Source organism: Garra rufa, chromosome 10, assembly GCF_049309525.1.
Source record: "Garra rufa chromosome 10, GarRuf1.0, whole genome shotgun sequence".
In the NCBI taxonomy this organism is placed as follows: Eukaryota; Metazoa; Chordata; class Actinopteri; order Cypriniformes; family Cyprinidae; genus Garra; species Garra rufa.
Window position 1 is genome coordinate 48481482 of NC_133370.1, and position 22891 is coordinate 48504372.

Genomic DNA, 22891 nt, shown 5'->3' on the forward strand with positions numbered 1-22891 from the left:
TGGCTTACTGCATCATGTTGTCTCAGCGGATTCTGAGAAGGAAGAAGACAGAGGAGGATGGTATTTAGGTTTTTCGTAATTCTCAGTTTGGACCCATTCCTTTTTCGTGTTTTATGGTTCATGAACTTTCAGTTTTTGCCCACTGTTCTCCTTTGCTGAGTAAGTATTGCCATGCTTTGAGTACACAGTAATAATCATAAATACTGTAATACAAATAAATCGATTCCCATTAATTGTCCTTATTGCACAACGCAGGTAACATTCTCATATATGCACACTTAACATTTGAATCTTATCAGCAATTCTTCCTACTCTACTGGAGAAAAAAGAAGTATCATGTTGATCTGCTGCTAATTAATGACCATTGTGGTATTTGTATCTTTATAAAAGTTTGCAATGTTGTTGCAGATAAAATATAATTAGGTTTCTCAGCTAACAGGGAACATACGTTCCCTTAACTTTCACTGATGTTTTTAAAAGCTCATATACTGTAAATGTTAGGACAAGAAATGTTCATAGATTATCTGAAAGCTGAAGAAATAGCTTTCCATCAATGTATGGTTTGTTAGGGTATGGTTTCATTTAGAGCCTGGGGGTAAAACTTTTGAAAAGGAAGATGCATAAAAAAAATTCCCAGCAGACAAAATAAGTACAATTTACACTGATCATCATATAAAAAAAAAAAAAAAAAAAAAAGTAATTTCCTGGCTTACTGCCTGATGTTGCCCCAGCCGATATGCTGATATTTTATTGATAGCTGATGCCAGTATTGATATATTTCCTGCATTCTTAAATTAAACGCAATGATCCAAAACAGTGCATCTAATCACCATTCAGGCAAGTGTTTGCTTCAAGAATCTTGTGATCTTATTGCTAGCACCATTATCTTATGTCTTTTCAGCAAGACATATCAGCATAATTTTTCATATTGGGCCAATGCGGATGCTTACATTTTAAGCCTTTATTGCTGATAATATTGTGCATCTCTAATGGTGAGGTTTAAATAGAGATGCATGGAAGGTACTGTAGGAGCTGGTGTGTGACTGGGTTTATTTACTCCAATGTATCTTGGAAAAAGTGGATGTTTTCTGTGGAGAGCTGGACTTTCCACTTCACCTCTGCACCAGCCTGGGCAGAAAGTTCCTCTGCCTGACCCTTCTGGCAGTGGAACGCTCTCTAAAGATTAATGTGGGCTGCATCCCAAATAATCTTCACACCAATGGGCTTGAACTTTGAATGGCTTACTGAACTCTGGAATACAAGATCCCCGGAATTTAAAGTCCTTCTGCCACAGGCTTCCTATCAGCAATTTCCATTATCCACTATCAAAGTTACTTACATCACATTTCTTCTCCTTTTCTGATGTTTGGCTGACTAGGTACCCTTACAAAAAGAAGTTCAAGTCTTTTAACCTTTAATATAAAATATTGATTTAATATATAATATACTTTTCAGAAATATGCTTAAAATGACATTTAAGTATACTTGACTTATACTTAGAAAAAGTAAATATATCTGTGTTTTCATTGTTATACGCTGTGGTGCTATTGCACATCTAGTGTACAGAATTTCCAAAACACAAGTGAAGAAGAAACTGAAACAACAGATGCTTCCACATGTAATCTAACACGATCGTCAGACATAAAACAGCATCAAAACCATAGATATGGAAAACTGTGTAACATCATGGAATAAAATGTCAACCCATGAAGAGGTAATAATGACTGTCAAGCTTTGGGGTCATAGTAGTATACTTAAAGTATGATGTAAAGTTCACTTACAGAAAACTTACGAGTATACTTGCAGTATAAAACTACTAAACTAGTAGTTTACTGACACTATACTTCAAAGTGTACTAAAAATGCACAAAAAGTATTTAATTAGTAAACTATCAGTATACCTTAAAACACAGAACTACGTAAACTAGTTATGTACTCTAAGTTTACTACTTCTATACTTAAAGTATACTTAAAAGTACACTGTTATATACTAGAAAGTGGGCCAATTTAGTCCCTGGGAGTATTGAAATAGTACACATATTCTACTGGCACACTGGTAATTGTAAACTTACTACATAAAGTATACTTAAAATATACTTGAACTTAAGTATACTTTAAATTATAAATTAGCAGGAGTACCTGTTTTTACTCTTAATCTTAACTCTTTAAATCTAAGAACATCATAACCACTACAAGAGGACAGCACAACAATACAAGACAAGAACTGTTTCAGAAGCTGTCAGGGATGTTGTTAGATTTCTTTACGATTCATCAAAGTGCAGAAGTTTTTGAATCATTTATTTTGCAGAGGCAGTCATTGTAGCTCTCTTGCCAGCTGCTGAGACCCCCTCCAGAGGCAATTGGGTGCTGACATTTTTCCCAGATCCCCTGGAGACTATCAGAGCTAATCTTAATTAAACGTAAGGGCATGCCAGTGTATTCCCAGTATTTTTGATAGTTAAATGTCAGTATCTCCTGCTGCGTATGCTGTCAGAACCAGTGGACCACACCCAGCCATTTACCTGATATGCTGTGGCAGAATATTATGACGCTTGTGCACTTGCACTTTGGAAAAATGTGTCAGTGTTTTTTTTTTTTTTGTGTGTGTCTATAGATAAAAAGCTTTGGTCTAGTGTTGTTTTGAACCTAATAATGTCGTTATAGAGGAAGAGAAAGAGAGAAAAAGATGTTGATCAAGGGAATCTCCTCATCTTCTCTGCAAAACTGCCCAAAGTGGTTTCATTTATCTTGGTGCTCCAACTGTCCAGATTTTAAAATCAATACACCGTCTTTTTTACATTTAGCATGGAGTCTGTGATTTAAAACGTAAGCAGCTGGTTTATGGATGTTGGCTTGGTGAAGTCTTCAAGGTGAATATTTAGGTTTTCCGTGATTGGACGCATTCCTTTTTAGTGTTTTATGGTCCCTATCATGAACTTTCAGTTTTTGCCCACTGTTCTCTTTCACTGATGAAGTCTTGCCATGCTTTGAGTACACAGTAATAATCATACAGACTGTTGGTGTTAAAACACCAAACAAATAAATAGATTTCCATGAATTGTCCTTATTGCACAGCACAGATAACATCTTGTCAAAGTTAGCATCCTCATATGAACACCTAACATTTAATTTGAATCTTATCAGCAATTCTTTCTACTCTACTGGAGAGAAAAGAAGTATGTTGATTTGCTTATGTTTTTGCAGCTAATCTTTATAAAAGTTCGGAGTGTTGTTACAGATCAAGTATAATCAGGTTTCCGTAACTTTCACTGATGTTTTTTAAAGCTCATATACCGTAAATGTTAGGACCAACTTTCTTAAAGTAATGTTTATAGAATGTTGGTGGAATTATACATAATCTGAAAACTGAATAAATGTGACCCTGGACCACAAAACCAGTCTTAAGTCGCTGGGGTATGTTTGTAGCAATAGCCAAAAATACATAGTATGGGTCAAAATTATTGATTTTTCTTTCATGCCAAAAATCATTAGGAAATTAAGTAAAGATCATGTTCCATGAAGATTTTTTGTAAAATTCCTACTGTAAATGTATCAAAATGTAATTTTTGATTAGTAATATGCATTGTTAAGAACCTAATTTGGAGAACTTTAAAGGTGATTTTCTCAGTATTTTGATTTTTTGCACCCTCAGATTCCAGATTTTCAAATAGATGTATCTCAGCCAAATATTGTCCTATCCTAACAAACCATACATCAATAGAAAGCTTATTTACTGAGCTTTCATATTATATAGACATCTCAGTTTTGTAAAATTTAACCTTATGACTGGTTTTGTGGTCCAGGGTCACAAATAAGCTTTCCATCGATGTATGGTTTGTTGATAGCACAATATTTGGCTGAGATAAACTATTTGAAAATCTGGAATCTGAGGGTGCAAAAGAATAAAGATATTGAGAAAATCACTTTTAAAGTTGTCCAAATTAAGTTCTTAGCAATGCATATTACTAATAAAAAATTATGTTTTGATATATTTACAGTAAGAAACTTACCAAATACCTTCATGTACATTAGTACTTAATATCCTAATGATTTTTGGCATAATAGAAAAAAAACTATAATTTTGACCCATACAATGTATTGTTGGCTATTGCTATAAATAGACTGGTTTTGTGGTCCAGAGTCAGATGTTTTATTACAATGTTGAGAGAAAACGTTGTGTGATTAATTCTCTGAACATCTGATGTTATTTAAACCTGAATATTGACCTATACATAACATTATAATCACAACAATAAAACAAGACATTTTAACATTCTTAGAATATTACAGTCAAATAACATTTATGTTTAGGTGCCAAAAATGAAGTTAGTAGAACATTCTAAGAAACATTTTTGCAACCTTTAAGTAACATTATCATCACAACAATAAAACTTGACATTTTAAGCTTCTTAGAATATTAAAAGTAAACGTTCGGAAAATTATATTATGGGTAAAATTTAAGTTAGTAGAATGGTCTAAGAAACATTTTTGTAACCTTTAAATAGCATTCTAATCACAACAAGAAAACAAGACATGTCGAAATGTTCAAAAAAAAAATTCTACTATATTTATTACCTGGGTAGATATTGATTATTAACCTCTCAAACCTCGTCAGTACGTCTAATTCTCAACTGAATCCTCCTATAAACTGCAATAAATTGTGAATGGCATTAGCTGTAAAAATATGCACAGATCCACACTTTGGAAATCTGTGTGAAATATTAGACCATCAAGGGACTTATACCCTTTTTTTTTTCTCTATACTTTGAGACCCACTTATTCTAATAAGAATCAGCAAAATGCAGTTTAGTGCTCACAGAAGAGATGAGTTTTCAGCTGTTTCTTGAAAATTTTCAGGGATTTGGCTGTCCAGATAGGATTAGGAAGATAATTCCACCAACAAGGAACAATGAATAAGGTTTTGGAAATGGGATGTCACTATGAGGAGTCACAAACTCACAGATTGCAGGCTTTTGGAAGGGATGTAGACTCATAAGAAGGAATGAAGCAATGAGGTTTTTCTCTACACAAACATCATTGCCTTGAATCTGATGCAAGCATCAAGGGATAGCCATTGTAAAGAGACAGGGAGAGGTGTAACATGGGCTTTCTTGGTTTGAATGGCCAGTCTGATGTGTTCTGCATCATTTATTGAGGTTTGATTGCACAAAGTCAAACCGTAAGAGCCTTGCAATAGTCCAGTCTAGAAATTGCAAGGAATGAGGAGTTGTGCAGCCTGCAGTTAGGAAGGGCTCTTCCTGATGTGGTGCAGTGCAAACCTTCATGCCCGAGCCGTGCAATGTGGTTTTAAAGGTCAGATAGTTATCAAAAATTACCCAAGATTTTTATCTGAATGGGTTTGGATTTTTGTCCAAACAGAGTGATCAGAGTGACAGGGAAGAAAAGTTGCAGGTGAATGAGTCTTCGTATTTGTGTGTGCATGTAACAAATAATTGAAAATGTTATATTATAGAAAATTAATGTGCCTACAAGATGACAGTGCTGAGAGTGTGCGTTAATAATCAATAATTCAAGGGTCTACAGTCAATTATTTATTGAATACAACAGCATTGTTGAATTCTTCATTCTGATTGGTTGACACATGCATATATAATGAGATCTCTTTACAGAATATGACAGCCTTCCGAATCTAGTCTATAAAGAATGTGCTCTCAAAATAACACAAAACTTTAAAAACATCATTTCTTAATCAAGTTTATGTTTGCCCAGGAGTGCACATTGTCTGCCATTGTCATCAACACTTGTGTTACATGCTGTATATGGTCTGCTCATATGTCTGTTTGCAAGTGCTCAAAAGCTGTAAAAATGTCTTTGTTTACTATTGTTATGCACAACAACTATTTTATCACAGTGCTAAAATGCATCAACGATTCACTGAGCTTTCCACTCTGTATATAGTGCATCAAATATATGGTAGTATTTGTTTTATCAAGTTTTATTGACAAAAACCTGTTGTTAAATGTTCTGCCCCAAAGCTTTAGGTCAAAAAAGGTTTCGTTTCATACAACAAACCATTCTTTTGAAGGCTTTTAAAGGTGTGTTCTTGTGCACATTTATTGGGTGTGTTTCCTCAGACCTGCATCTGGATGATCAGAGGACTGCAGACCTTTCCACCCATCCAAACACCTGTTCACCTGCCAGTGATCACACTGCCCAATGCTTCCATCTAGTGCATGATGTCCACATCACAGCAGTAAAGACTACTTAAAAAAATAAATAAATAAAAACACTTGGGAAGAGCTAGATGATAGTATTGGTTGGAGTTGAGAAGGTCAAATCCACACTTTAAAATGTGCATTTTAAGGCCAGTCTTCAACACATGTCCTTGTCTTTTAATATACAGGAGATCTAAAATGTAAACATAGGTACTGTTTACATATTTCAGAATGAGGCTGGGAATATTCTGCACCGGAGCTGCTTATCTGGACTCATCCCAGCCGATAGATAGAGAGATGCTAGATTTTCTATGTAAAAATGGACCCTGGGCACCAATGACAATGCAATGAAGCATTTTTTTCAAGAGGATATCGCACAAACTAAGAATGGTTTTGAACATGTGAACTGTAGTTAATTACCTTTTCGAAACAATTCATTTAATAAGTTGCGATAGCCTCCTGACTACCAGCAATGGAGTTTTGTCCTCTGTAGAGGACAAAAGTTTTTAGCGATTTCTCTGAGACCTTACATGTCATTGTTTTAAGTTCTGGATGTCCTGTACAGAGCACATTCAGGGCTTTTCAGAGATTTCACCATTTCACCATGACCACTCCCTCTCCTTGGTCTTTAAAAATGGCTGACATTAATTTAGTGATCAAATTTAACACCCTTATTGAAATAATATGATAATATTTTGTAATAATCATTTAAATCTGCATAATTTACACTTTGTTTCTTATAAAACAACATCTCAGGAAAATGTTATGGGGTTTCAAATTCAAATAAGACTGAATTTAATGCATGTCCACTGTAGAGGACTCCAGGACATGGCATGTTTATTACACATTTTGGGAAACACAACAAGTGAATAAGGAAAGAAATTATATTTCAATATTGCCAAGAAATATTAGATATTACTATGAAAATCTTGCCAATTATTACTCCCAGTATTACACTTATTTGTTCATTATATATTGCCCCAAAAACACATTAATATGCAAATTATACACAGTTTATAGATACATTGTTTATAATGGGAAAACCTGTTCATGGCCATTTTACACATTTTTTTTTCATAAATAATTCTGTAAATATCTTTTTAAAAATAGTTGAGAATCATCTTTATATAAAGTTTGGTATGAAAAATAAAAATTGGTTTGTGATTAAAACAAAAATTGGACTGTTTTTGCCTTTTTATGTCTATTCATGTCTTTTATTTAAAAAAAAAACAGAGGACATAGCATAAATTTTCAAAAAAAAATATTTTTCAATTTTGTTCTTATACTCTAACAATGTAATGACTAGAAAAAAACTAAAATCTCAAAAAAAAAAAATTCCTGATAGTCAGGAGGATATTAGGGAGGGCTAATATTCTTAAATTACATTTGTTTGTGCTTTATCTCAAGGACACGCCCACAACTAAGGAAATATTATTAAGCAGATCAATTGGGCGCCACCAGGTGGAACCAAATATTTTAGGAACTGAACACCGACCAAACCGATTCCGTGGTCACGTCAGGTAAAGGGTGTGGTTGCGACAATACCCTGTAAATTAATCCTCTTTTTAGAAACAAAATCTGATTTTAACAATTGAACTAAACTTACTTGTATTAAATCATTCTGAAATAGCCGTACCGCTAAACCGAAAGTGAAAATACAGCTTCCATTGACGAGAAACTTTCAGCCACTGGAGAGTTTTGCTTGGTGAGTAGGCTACTTTTATAAAGGTGTGATGCATGTTCTCGTTCAGATTATTTAAAATGATGAAACTGTATGTGAAATGATGTTTAGACGATAGCGTTTTAACATTAACTAACATGGAATGTTAGGCGAAGACACCACTGGCTCATTCCGCTATTTTTAGCAGCACATCTCGGTTTTCAGTGGCATTTCAGTGGATTGTAGCATATGCCACAATAAAATGTGGGATGTAGCCCTCTACCTCTGAAAACTGCGGAATGTGAAATCTCCAATAGTGACTGACACATATGCCGCTGTCTGCCAGAGCATAATGTAGATGCTAAGTAACATACTGATGCTTTTAAACAGTGTTGGGAAGTAACTAGTTACTTGTAATTTAGTTACTGTAATACTATTACTTTTTGCAGTAACTAGTAGTGTAACTAATTACTAATAAGATTTCAGCAATAATATTACAGTTACCATCCATATAATAGCTTAGTTACTTAGTGTTACTTACCCCTTTGATTTAAAATCCAACAATTTAAACAATTTCTAGATTTATTTTCATAAGTGTCATGACCAGTGTTGGGAACGTTACTTTTAAAAGTAATTCATTACAATACTGAGCTACTTCCTAAAAAAGTAACTAATTACGTTATCTGGGCAGGGCTTGTTTATATATATAGGCTATATATATATATATATATATATATATATATATATATATATATATATATATATATATATATATATATATATATATATATATATATGTATATGTATGTATGTGTGTGTGTGTGTGTGTGTGTGTGTGTGTGTGTGTGACCGACCCTGGACCACAAAACCAGTCTTAAGTCGCTGGGGTATATTTGTAGCAATAGCCAAAAATACATTGTATGGGTCAAAATTATTGATTTTTCTTTTATGCCAAAAATCATTAGGAAATTAAGGAAAGATCATGTTCCATGAAGATTTTTTGTAAAATTCCTACTATAAATATATCAAAATGTAATTTTTGATTAGTAATATGCATTGTTAAGAACTTAATTTGGACAACTTTAAAGGTGATTTTCTCAGTATTTTGATTTTTTTGCACCCTCAGATTCCAGATTTTCAAATAGTTGTATCTCGGCCAAATATTGTCCTATCCTAACAAACCATATATCAATAGAATAATTAGAATAATTAGTTCTATTTAGTAAATGACGTCTGTACAGTAGACCGCAGAAGACAAAATGTCAACTCTTCAGCAATAAAAAAGGGAAACAAATGTTAGATTATTTTGAGTAATTTTTGCTTATTAGTATGGATGAATTGGATCATCGAAGGTCGGCAGCAAAGACATCGGTTAATAAAATGGGATTAAATACATAAAGGATATTTGTATTATTTTACATTTTTAATTATTGCAGGTGGTGCGTTGATTTTCACTGTTTTTATTCATTTTGAGGAATACTGTATCTTTTCTTTTAGTGAGTGAGAGAAGAATTAATGCATGTTCACATTCTAGAACTAAAGTAAGATCTTACTTACAATTTCTCTCAACATGGGGACAGGAGAGCTTTTAATCAATAAATGTGGGGGGGGGGCAGGCATTATTTATTTGAAAAAGTAACTCAGATATTTTCTTGTCAATTAAAAAGTAATGCATTACTTTACTAGTTACTAGGAAAAAGTAATATTATTACGTAACTTGCGTTACTTATAATGCGTTACCCCCAACACTGGTCATGACTGCGATGATTTGTGAGTAAAAGTGGTAAACGTAACTTGATGTTATGCTAAATGTTTGTTGCATGTTATTCCCTCAAACATATCAGAATGTTCTAGTAGCTTTTGTGCGGGATATGCAATGCCATTTAATGTTTAACCACCTCTCTGCTTAGGCAAGCTTGGAATATGGCAAAGCTTACTTTCAGCAAATAGAAAATATTGCATTAAATTGATTTTGTCAGAAATATGTTGTTAGTAACATTCTGGAAGAGTTTTATTTGAAAGATAAACAGTTACAACTTCTAGGAATGTAACTAATTATTGTTGCCAGAAAGTAATACTTACAAATATTACTTTTTAAAGGAGTAACTAATGATCAAAATATTTGAGTAACTAGCCCAACACAGCTTTTAAACATAGGCTTTAGGCTCTCTATACTGAGCTAATTTATGCTACAACTATTAGGCTTCTCCATGCTGCAATGTTTTATATCTGTCTTGTACCCCGCTGTGTTAATACACAGTGACTTGTAGTATGTAATACGTAGTTTAACAGTAAAACAAAATATGTTGTTTAATTGTTTTGCACAAACATCCTAATTTCTCCAAAATGCAGAACTTAACACAACTTCTGCTATTTACATTGCAGAAGTTGCCAGAGTTCAGTTGAGTTCAGTTGAAGATTTATTTATTTATTAAACAATACATTTACAATATAGGCCTACATATTACAATGCAAAGGCCTATAGAGTGGTTTAGTTGTGACAACAAAATCTAGAAGACTAACCACTAATTCCTTTTAGATTTTCTTATGGGTTTTTATAATGGGGTTTTTCAATTTGTGAGTAAAAGTAGTAAACGTAACTTGATGTTATGCTAAATGTTTGTTACATGTTATTCCATCAAACATATCAGCATGTTCTAGTAGCTTTTGTGCGGAATATGCAATGCCACTTAATGTTTAACCGCCTCTCTGCTTGATTCACATATGTGCAGTCTGCTGTTACATTCATTTCATCTTTTATAATAATAAATAAGAGTTAATAATTATTCATCAGCTGTATATTTGTAGCAATAGCCAAAAATACATTGTTTGGGTCAGAATGATCGTTTTTTCGTTTATGCCAAAAATCATAAAAATAGTGAGTAAAGATCATGTTCCATGAAGATATTTTGTGAATTTCGCACCGTAATTATATCAAAAAGTAATTTTTGATTAGTAATATGCATTGCTATTACTTCATTTGGACAACTTTAAGGGTGATTTTCTCAGTATTTCGATTTTTTTGCACCCTCAGATTCCAGATTTTCAAAAAATTGTCTCAATCTCAAAAAATCTCAGCCAAATATTGTCCTATCCTAACAAACCATACATCAATGGAAAGCTTATTTATTCAGCTTTCAGATGTATAGCAATTAAAAAATGATCTTTATGACTGGTTTTGTGGCCCTGGGTCACATTTTATTATTCTGATGTTTTCGAAATAATAAAATAATACTGTTTATTTATATTATTTCTAAAAAAAATTAATATATATATATATATATATATATATATATATATATATTTAATATAATTTAAAATTTTATGTTTATATTCCTTTTTAATATAAAACACATTTGTAGCACATTATTAAATAAATATCCATAAATGTATATATCAAGTCTCTGAGATCTCAAAAGTGTGAATTTATGTTAAAAACAATGTAACATTTAAAACTATAGCAGTTTATTCATTGTATCAGAAATGCTCTTTATTGTGAGCCGTATTTATCAGCCACTGGTGATGTAGGATAAAAGTGCCCAAGGACTTGAAGCAGTGTCTTCTGCTTAGACATTTTGTCCTACTTGAGATGGCAGTGATGCCACGTCACTGTGACATTTACCATCAAAGTACCATGAGAGTGAGTCAAGAGAAGCTGGGAAAAGGCTTGTGCGAAATGAGCAAAATCTGTGAAGAAATGATCACTGCTGATCGATGCATGCCAGTTAGAAATGTGATTTGTTTTCTTATTAAATAACAAGTAGGCCTACTTTGGGCGTTTGTTCGTTATATTAATTTTCACATGATATAAAAAAAAAAAACAGAACTTAAATCACATCCAGTTTATTAGCAACAAAGCACATGAGCATGAATCATGCAAAATCACCGTGACTAATCCACTATGAGAAGTGAGAACTGTTCGTTTCCACTGCAATTTATCTTTCCTCCCCTCACTGCAGTTGCCCACTCTCATCTACAAAAAAAGTAATTTTGTGAGGAAAATCTGCATGATGAGGATCATTCATAAATCTGCTGCTGTCTGCAAAAAGTAGTACTGAGGTCTTCTTGTGGGTTACCGCTAAAATAAAAGTCAACATTCATAAATGTTAGTATTGTAATTTTACTGTAGTTCTGCAAAATAAAATAATAAAAAAAACACAAAATTAATGATAACAGTCATTACAACAGCTCTATTAATACACTTATAATAACATTCTTCTTTGCTCAGCAAGGCGGCATTTATTTGTACATTAAAAACACGTGCCTGATTCAAGAAGGGGGACTTAAAATGGCCAAAGAATATAATTTTACTAACTTATTAATTTTAAGTTAAATTGTGCTTTGTTGGTTGGCTATAATTTCGACTAGAATGTTACAAATGTTCAGTGTTAAATACATATTTTTAAGTTGTTTTGTAATTGAGATTTTCTTTGAAAAGCAAGATAAAACTGTAAAAAGCAAATATTGGCTATTTAATTTATGCAATAATGAAAAAAATTGGCAAAATACATGGGGGAAAAACACGAAAAACTGTGGTCAGCAAACGGCCTTCGGCCCAGTGTGTAATTTTGTTCGGCTTTGGCCAAGAATTTTCCTTTGGGTGCATCCCTAGTAATAAAGTATTCGTTATTTTAGAAAACAAATAACACATCCTTCAAAAACAGAGGAAATCTCAAATGCAGTTAATACATTTGGAAAATCTATGTAATAAATTAATTTGACCTTACTGTGTTAGTTATTATGTATTTCAAAGGCAATGTCCATACTTTTTTTGGGCAACATGGTCAACAAAGTTCATGAAAGTATGACACCGCATATGACACCAGAGTTATTACAAGACCCTTTTAGAAAAATTTTGTGATGAAGGATGTGACAAAAAACCCTACTAGGGTCAAATTTGCTGTTAATTTACTCAACCTCAGGCCATCCATGATGTAAAAGACTTTTTCTTCAATAGTAAAGAGGTTTTTAGCTGAAATTGTTTACCTGAGTATTTATAATTTTTTTTTTTTAAATTAACAGCTGTGTAATTTTATAGACGGAAAGAAGAGCAAAACTACATCTAAAGCAGCGGTGCTTTTTGACTCAGAGGATCCACATTGTTCAACACAATATTCAAGGCCCTACAATATAAGGTAAGATATTTTTTTCTGCTATTTCTGCTGTAATTATGACAAAGCTGCTTTTTCCAACCTCTGTATTAACAAAAACTGGAGGTGAGCAAATAATAACAGAATTGTCTTTTTGGGTGAACTATCTCATAATGTCCCAATGTTCATCTTGATTTTATGTTTTTATTTTAATAAGTTAATAATTATATGAATGGTATTATTATTAATAATAATAATGTATTAAATTATTTGAATTCATCCTGTGGCCCTGTTGGAAGTTTTCTGAGGGCCCCAAGTGGGCCCCAGAACCCCAGTTGAAAACAGCTGATATAAAACTATTCTTTTTGTAAGGAGATGGAGCAGAGAAACACTGCAGCATCTCCTGAAGCCAGCTGTGTGTCTGTGAAAAGTAACAATTCTATGGAATTTCCACTTTCATTCAGTGTTGAAGCTGTGACCTCTGACCCCAGGTAAGACAAAACATTAAAAGAGTCATGAACTGCCTTTGTTTTTTTTTTGTTTTTTTTGTACTGTTCTCTGAGGTCCACTTACAATGATTTTTACATCAAAAACAATAATTTTGAAGTAATAGGATATTTTCTGTCCTGTTTTTAATACTATGCTTAACAATTTAATACATCATAGAGTGGAAAAGTCCAAAAGCTGTCATTTTGGCCCACTGCCTTTAAGCTGTTTTTAGAGTAACAACAAATTTTTGAAACTTACAGGATGTTTTTATAGTACAATGACCAATGACAGTGTCAAAAGATCAAGGGAATTTTGGAATCTCAGTTCATGACCCCTTTAATACAATACAAGATCTACCAGAACTAACTTATTGATTGTGCAATACATTTTTTGCAATTAACAAATGCAGCATCCATGTTTTTTCCTGGCATCCTTTGGCTTGTGCTATACAATATGAACATGATATTTTTATATAGCATGTTAAGGTTGCTCTTTAATGTAGATATTAAGATAAAAGTAAATTAGTAAGCTTTGTTTACAAAAGAAATAACAATTAAGCAACCAAATATGTAAACACTTGGATTTTTACTGAATGCAGGGTAGGCCTCCGTAAAACCATATGAATGGATTAAGCCATAGGCCTATGTCGCTTTGTCTTCTGTCTTGCAATCTTTTAACATATTTTCCACAAACAGGAAATCAGACTAGATGTGGATTCATTTGTTTCACTTTCCAAATCATCACAAACCTCAGTTTAATCATCAACTCTAGTCCAAATTGATTTTTTATAATAATTTGATTAATTTTATTTCCCTGCTTTTTAATTTTTTCAATGATTCAGTGTTTTCCTCGCTATCGATCAAAGTGCAAATGATGATGTTAATTATCTTGTGCAAGTAAGTGTTCTACTGTCTTTTCTTGTGATTCAAAACTTTTTGTTTTTCTATTGTGACTCAGAAGTTGTAAGAGGGATAATCAGACCCATGTGCAGTCCAAATGTGGAGTGTGTAGAGAGGTTCTTAAAGGTCCTGTCTCTATAACCTGTGGACACAGTTTCTGCAGACAGTGTATTATCGCTTACTGGGATAAGTTGATACAAGCAGAAGACTTTGATTGTCCACATTGCAGAAAGAGATTCAGAACATATCCTGTTCTACAACCAGTCATGGAAGCATCCAGTTCTGCTGGTTCCGCTCACTGTGACACACAGGCAGACCTACAAGAGAAGACTGGAGACCTGCAGAAAGCAGATGATGATAAACTGCAAAGAGTCAAACACAAGCACAAAACCAGAATGAAAAACAAGTACGAGAGCTTATTTGAGGGAATGAAACTCCAAGAGAATGAAACCCTCCTCAACAGGATCTACACACAGCTCTACATCATAGAGGGAGAGAGTGAAGGAGTGAATGAAGAACATGAAGTTTTACAGATGGAGAAAACAGCCAGAACACAACATGCACAAGACACTCCAATCTACTGCAATGACATCTTTAAAGCCTCACCTGAACCAGAATGTGAAGAGAAAGACAAACTCAAGGTTGTTCTTACTAAAGGCATCGCTGGAATCGGAAAAACCATCTCTGTGCAAAAGTTCATTCTGGACTGGGCAGAGGGAAAAGCCAATAAAGATGTAGATTTCATGTTTTTGCTGCCATTTCGAGAGCTGAACTTGATTCAAGACCATCAGTACAGTCTTCACAAAATTCTGCTGGCTTTTCATCCTGAACTTCAAGATCTGGACTCAAAAATTTATGAAGAGTGTAAAATTGTGTTCATTTTTGATGGTCTGGATGAAAGTAGAATTACACTGATGTTTTCAAATGCTCAGAAAGTTTCTGATGTGACTGAGAGTTCATCGGTGGGCTTGTTGATGTCAAACCTCATCACAGGAGAGCTGCTTCCCTCTGCTCTCATCTGGATCACTTCCAGACCAGCAGCAGCCAATCAGATCCCCTCCGAATACATCAACCGTCTGACAGAAATTCAGGGATTCAATGAGCTTCAGAAAGAGGAATATTTCAGGAAGAGAATTAGTGACCAGCATCAGGCCAACAGAATCATCTCACACATTAGAAGAGCAAGAAGCCTCCACATCATGTGCCACATACCCGTCTTCTGCTGGATCTCAGCCACTGTGCTTCAAAAGCTCCTAAATGAAGATCTGAGTGCGGAAATCCCTCAAACTCTGACTGAAATGTACATTCACTTCCTGCTGATTCAGATCAACATGAGGAATCAGAAGTATGAAGAGAGAGATCTAGAGAAGATCCCCCTGCATTACAACAGAGAAGTGATTGTGAAGCTTGCTGAAGTGGCTTTCAAACAGCTGATGAAGGGCAATGTGATGTTCTATGAAAAAGACCTTAGTGAGAGTGGCATAGATGTCACCAACGCCTCAGTGTATTCTGGGATTTGCACTGAAATCTTTAAGGAGGAATCTGTGATTCATCAGAGGAAAGTTTACAGCTTCATTCATCTGAGCATTCAGGAGTTTCTTGCTGCTTTCCACGTGTTTTACTGCTATTTAAGCTGCACAATGGAGACCCTTAAGGTTTTTGATTCAATGCATTATCTGCATAAAGGAGCAATAGATAAAGCCCTTAAGAGTGAGAATGGACAGCTGGATCTGTTCCTGCGGTTCCTGCTGGGCATCTCACTGGAATCCAATCAGAGACTTTCACAGGATCTACTGACACACTCAGAGAACAGCTCAGATAGCATTAAGAGAACCTCACGGTACATTAAAGATAAGATCAAGAATGGACAAGGACTTTCCACTGAAAGATCCATCAATCTGTTCCTCTGTCTACTGGAAGTGAAAGATCAGACTCTGTCCAGAGAGATTCAGGAGTTTGTGAAATCAGACAAACACTCAGAGAAGAAACTCTCTCCTGCTCACTGCTCAACAATCGCCTACATGCTTCAGATGTCAGAGGGGCCATTGGATGAGTTGGATCTGAAGAAATACAATACATCAGATGAGGGTAGAAGAAGACTGATACCAGCTGTGAGCAACTGTATAAACGCTCTGTGAGTACATCATAGTATATTACAAAAGGGAGATTTTTGTGTAGTAAAAAAAACACCAGGTTATATTAGGCTGCAGTCATTTTAAGACTGAATGCACATATGTTTATTCTACTGACACATCTAATTAAGACACAAAAGAAGGGTGTGTGCTTAGAAAATTATGTCAGCTTATGTGTAAATGAAAACCTTTGAAAGTTTAAACTGGCATAGCTTTAAAATGCATGCACTTGATTAATCAACTAAAATACTGAACTGTCACGTGAATGTAACCATGAAAAAGATAATCAAAAACAGTAATGATCAAAGAACAGCCATTGGACTGCAGTCGACAGACTGCACTGTAACACAATGTAACAGCACTCATCTAAGGCAGATTTTGAAGACATTTTAATCTTTCACATTTAATATTGTCATATTGCACACCAATACTCACAGGTTTATGTAATGTAATGAGTTCTTATACCTACATTTCAAGTAACTATAAAATTAAAAATTAAAATAATAAGGAAATTAGGTCATTATAGGAAATTCAAGAATTAATCTGAATTAATTAGGATTAGAAAAATTGCAAATAATAAAAGTACTAAAGAATAAACATACACTGACAGTACATTTGCATACTGTTTTTCCTAGACTCTCTGACTGTAGTCTCACTGTGCAGTGGTGTGAGAGTTTATCATCAGCTCTTCAATTCTCAAACTCTGTCTTGAGAGAGATGGACCTGAGTAATAATGACCTACAGGATTCAGGAGTGAAGTTACTTTCAGATGGATTGAAGAGTCCTAACTGTCAGCTGCAGATACTAAGGTATTTATTATGATTGAGCCACTTAATTATTATGTAAGAGCAGTTATCTCAATCTTAGATGTCCAATATATTTGACAATGGTACCAGCACAATACTAAAATTGTAGCACCAATTGTAGTCACACTACTTGAATACAGCTAGCTTAATTTGTTTGTGCTTGACATTTTTGGCTGCAAGGTGGCTACATTCAAATGTTCCTATGCATATTTGTTTGTTTGTTTGTTTGTTTGTTTGTGTGTGTGTGTTTGTGTTTGTGTTTGTGTGTGTGTGTGTGTGTGTGTGTGTGTGTGTGTGTGTGTGTGTGTGTGTGTGTGTGTGTGTGTGTGTGTGTGTGTGTGTGTGTGTGTGTGTGTTATAGCTTGATCTGTACATTAGGCCTTATGTTGCATTATATTAGACTTTGATCATATACAATTTCTTTGTAACAGATAATGTGATGTTTGTATCATCAGAGATGCATTTGGACATATGCTACCCTGACCACCCTTAACATTTAAATATTATTTGATAGTAAATGGACAGTTCCTCAGAATCCTATTCATGAACAGTCCTCTCAGCTTGCTTTACTGAAGGGCTGTGCTGGGCTGCCATCATAGAACGTTTCCCTACAGAGATATAAAAATTAGTAGAATAATGAAATTTCTGTGGTATTGGTATGAACTACTGAACTTTTTGTGATGTGACAACCCTAGTGCTTTGATGCACAATCAAAGAGGGCAAATAAAACTTTGCATAATACAATGGCTGTGTAATGGCTTTGTTTTTTATTGTTCTGTTCAGATTGTCCAGCTGTAATCTTACTGGTCAGTCCTGTGAAATTGTGTCATCAGAACTAAAATCCTCAAATTGTGCCCTGAGAGATTTGGATCTGAGTAACAATGACCTACAAGATTCGGGGATAAATCTGCTCTCTGATGCACTGAAGAGCCCAAACTGTCAGCTGCAGATACTGAGGTGTGTAAATGGGTATTTTGCATAAATTCAGGTACAGACTGCTTGTCTCAATAAAATACCTAGACCATTGTTATTCTTTTATTGTATTCTGTTTAATGAGAGTTACGCATCCACTTTTTTAGAATTGTAAAATGGTAAATGCATTTGACTGCATGTGTTTGATTAGGGTTGGAGCTAAACTCAGCAGGACAGTGGCACTCCCTGGCCGAAGTTGCTCATCGCTGATCCATGCTATGGTTTGTTTAGACCAGGGGTCTCCAAACCTGCTCCTGGAGAGCTACAATCCTGCAGACTTCAGTTCCAATCCTGCTCCAATACACCTTCCTGAAATAATCAAGCAGCCTAGAGCACCTTGATTGGATCTGAAAGCTGCAGGACAGTAGCTCTCCAGAAGCAGGGATGGAGACTCCTGATTTAGACTATATTAACCTGATCACTACTCCTAAAGGGTGTTCTACCCTGTCCCTGGGAACCCACTGTCCTGCAAGGTTTTCTTTGTTTTAGTGATGAGTTAAATGGATTAAATTAATGTATTGTTTTATACTTTACATAAAACCCCAGAACCACATTGTACCTAGATCCAGCCCTGGCACTGATGTGTGTTTATAGATGATCTGACTGTTGATGTGTGTCTGTAGGTTGTCAGGCTGTATGGTCACAGAGGAAGGCTGTGGTTATTTGTCTTCAGCTCTGAGTTCAAACCCCTCACACCTGAGAGAGCTGGATCTGAGCTACAATCATCCAGGACAATCAGGAGTCCAGCTGCTCAATGACAAACTGAACGATCCAAGCTGCTCACTGCAGATACTCAAGTATGTGGGGCAGTAAAAGAAGTAATACTGTGTGTATGTGGTGTAGAGAGTGAATATGTCTGTGTCTTTAAACATAGAATACAGTGTACATATTAGGACATTGTCAAACCTCAAATCTCAGGAATAAGCAGGTATTAGCTCTTGTGCAATTAGGTATCTTTTGAAGTGGCCTCAGATGAAACCTATGGAACACCATAAGCCATGAAAAAAACTCAATTAATTACTGACATGTTCACTAACACTCACTTAAAGTGTGCACTGTAACACGTTTGAATGGTCAGACACAAAAAATGCCTGTCTTGCTGAGTATTCAGGTAAACACAGACATTATGTCTTAAAGGATTAGTTCACTTTCACAAAAACAATGTACAGATAATGTACTCACCCCCTTGTCATCCAAGATGTTCATGTCTTTCTTTCCTCAGTCATATAGAAATTATGTTTTTTGAGGAAAACATTTCAGAATTTCTCTCCATATAATGGATATTTATGGCGCCCCGAAGTTTGAACTTCCAAAATGCAGTTTAAATGCAGCTTCAAAAGGCTCTAAACGATCCCAGCCGAGGAAGAAGTGTCTTATCTGGGAAACAACCAGTTATTTTCAAAACAAATTGACAATTTATATACTTTTTAAGCTCAAATGCTCATCTTGTCTCGTCTCTGTGCTCACAGTCTGTCTGATCTGGGTCATTACAGTTAGGGTATGTCGAAAAACTCCCATCTCGTTTTCTTCCCTAACTTCAAAAAATTTTCAAATCGCCTTACATCACTGCAAAAGTACCGACCCAGTGTTTACAAAGTGAACATACAAAGAAACTCAAATGCCCTTTGAGACGAGACAAGACGAGAATTTGAGGTTAAAAAGTATATAAATTGTCAATTTGTTTAGAAAATAAACGATCGTTTCGCTAGATAAGACCCTTCCTCCTCGGCTGGGATCGTTTAGAGCCCTTTGAAGCTGCATTTAAACTGTATTTTGGAAGTTCAAACTTGGATGCGCCATACATATCCAATAAATGGAGAGAAATCCTGAAACGTTTTTCTCAAAAAACATAATTTCTTTCTGACTGAAGAAAGAAAGACATGAACATCTTGGATGACAAGGGGGTGAGTACATTATCTGTAAAATGTTGTTATGAAAGTGAACTAATCCTTTAAGTAAACGGTTGGGAGATAATCGGAGCTAGTTTTTTGGAAAATACTAGAATGCCAGCAAATACATTGTTATAATAACATCAAAAATTGAGATAATTAGTAAAACAAATTTGTTTTAAATTACAATTGAGCAGTGGAGACATGAGCAGCATTAATAGAACTTCTACTATATTGCCAGACTGAGGAGAAATGCCAAAAAGTTAGTTATTTTAGAAAAATAAAACCAGTTTATTCTTCGATTTAATCTAATGTGTACTCTAATAATTAATGTAATCTTAAAAACATTCATTTTGCACAAAATGCCTCATGAACAAAATTGCAAGAAAAAGGAGGGTTAATTAGAACCGTCAATGGCTGCATATTTTTTTTTTTATGAAAAGTGCAATCATGCTTATATATTTTTTGTGTGTATGCTTATAGTGTGGACCATGGAGGAGAGTTCAGGATTACAGCAGGACTACGGAAATGTAGGTCTAAACACAAAAACAAAAAGCAATTGTTATTTTGTATGTACTTCTCATCTGTCTTTTTGTGTTCAGATGCCTGTGATCTCACACTGGACCCAAACACAGCACACACTCAAATCATCTTGTGTGAGGACAACAAGACGGCAAAACATATAAAAGACCATCAGCCTTATCCTGATCATCCAGAGAGGTTTGAATGTCTTCAGGTTCTGTGTGGAGAGAAACTGACTGGACGCTGTTACTGGGAGGCTAAATGGAGTGGGACAGGGACAGAAATATCAGTGGCATATAAAGGAATCAGCAGGAAAGGAGGAAGTGACTGTATGTTTGGATTCAATCAAAAGTCCTGGAATCTGAGTGGCTTTTACAAACGTTTCATTGCCTGTCACAGTAATAATAGCACTGATATACCTGCCCCTTCATTTTCATCTAATCGAGTAGGTGTGTATCTGGACTGTTCAGCTGGCACACTGTCCTACTACAGCATCTCTGACACACACACTCTCACACACATACACACATTCAAAACCACATTCACTGAACCCCTGTATGCTGGATTTGGGGTTTATTATGACTCATCTGTGTCTCTGTGTCACAGCAAGGATGTCAATCACAAAAATGAATGAAAGAAAGAAAATATTTACAAGAGAATATTTACATTTCTACAAAGGTATTAGAGGCAGACATTTTCTCACTGCAGGACCCCTGGGGTTCTCCTAGTATTTCATTGAAACTATAACGTTCAATTTTGCACATTCAGTTTTGTATTGCACTGACATAATGCGTTATTTGTTAGTTATTTGTCCCAGTTTTGTACATAATCTTTCTGAAAAAGCAAATGCTTCATATCCTGTTTTCTTAAGGAGTTTACAGACAGCGACTGAGTGACACTGACAGAGCAGATCCTCATTATGACTTCAGAGGGAAAGCATGTCAGAAATGAATAGGGGCTTCCTGTTAATTTGCCTTCAAAAATAAAGACATACAAACATGGATTTTGTTGATACTGATTTTATTTGATTAGTAATAGCCATATATGTGACCCTGGACCACAAAACCAGTCTTAAGTCGCTGGGGTATATTTGTAGCAATAGCCAAAAATACATGGTATGGGTCAAAATGATTGATTTTTCTTTTATGCCAAAAATCATTAGGAAATTAAGTAAAGATCATGTTCCATGAAGATTTTTTGTAAAATTCCTACTATAAATATATCAAAATGTAAGTTTTGATTAGTAATATGCATTGTTAAGAACTTAATTTGGACAACTTTAAAGGTGATTTTCTCAGTATTTTGATTTTTTTTTGCACCCTCAGATTCCAGATTTTCAAATAGATGTATCTCAGCCAAATATTGTCCTATCCTAACAAACCATATATCAATAGAAAGCTTATTTATTGAGCTTTCATGTGATGTATATATCTCAGTTTTGTAAAATTTAACCTTTTGACTGGTATTGTGGTCCAGGGTCACAAATTATCTTATTATTGCAACTGAACTTGATTACCTTTATGAAATGCAAAATACAGATAAGACGCCTTTAAAAATCCTTTATATTAATACAATACATTGTGCTATTTTTTTTTGTAGTATGTGCATATAAAAAAAATTCTTCATTTTCGTACTTTTAATTCTTCTTTTACTCTCTCTTTTCAGCACTTTGCCAGATTTTTTTTTTAAAGTAAGGTATACATATGAAAAACACTGACACAATATGATAAAGAGACAGCCATTGATAAAAATCAAGTCAAATTTAATATTAGTTAAAATTTTATACATTTTAAATGTATTTATATATTTATTTCACAATACATGTAGTTTCGAAGCATTTTTTTGAGTGTGTGTAAAGGTCACATAAATTTAAATATAAACTAAATGAAAACTGGTACATATGCATACAAAAATATTTGAATCCCTATAGATGGTGTCTGTACAATAAGAACAAAGTATCAGGAATTTCAATTAAACTCACATGTTTTCTACAAAACATCTGATCTGTTTCCTATTATGAGTAACCACGTGAAACCGAAAGTAAAAACATTACTGCTTTTTCATTGACCAGGAAGGAGTCGAAAACAGCAGGACTGACGAGCAGAAGTTTGACCACAGTAAGTTATTCAGAAAACACGGAAGGCATTTACATACAATTTCATAGGAGTTGAAACTGGAAGAATAACAGGTTTTAAAATCTCGTCCTGTATGTAAATGTGGTTGGTTTCCGATTGCGATAAAGTTGGTTTTTATATAA

At 34.5% G+C, this 22891-nt stretch overlaps 1 protein-coding gene across 1 annotated transcript; it reads left to right on the forward strand.

Moving 5' to 3' along the window:
• The first annotated feature begins 13243 nt into the window (after positions 1–13243).
• Positions 13244–21635, forward strand: LOC141343676 (protein NLRC3-like). Its single transcript, XM_073848270.1, has 7 exons — positions 13244–13416; positions 14372–16447; positions 17081–17254; positions 18035–18208; positions 18847–19020; positions 20596–20642; positions 20715–21635. The coding sequence occupies exons 1-7, from the start codon at positions 13301–13303 to the stop codon at positions 21266–21268; spliced, it is 3315 nt and encodes a 1104-aa protein (XP_073704371.1). The 5' UTR covers positions 13244–13300; the 3' UTR covers positions 21269–21635.
• The last annotated feature ends 1256 nt before the right edge of the window (positions 21636–22891 follow it).

Coding starts and splice junctions, on each gene's coding strand:
- LOC141343676 (XM_073848270.1), top strand. CDS start 13,301: ATGGAGCAGAGAAACACTGCAGCATCTCCTGAAGCCAGCTGTGTGTCT. Junction 16,448..17,080: donor AGCAACTGTATAAACGCTCT/GTGAGTACATCA, acceptor TGTTTTTCCTAG/ACTCTCTGACTGTAGTCTCA. Junction 18,209..18,846: donor TGTCAGCTGCAGATACTGAG/GTGTGTAAATGG, acceptor GTGTGTCTGTAG/GTTGTCAGGCTGTATGGTCA.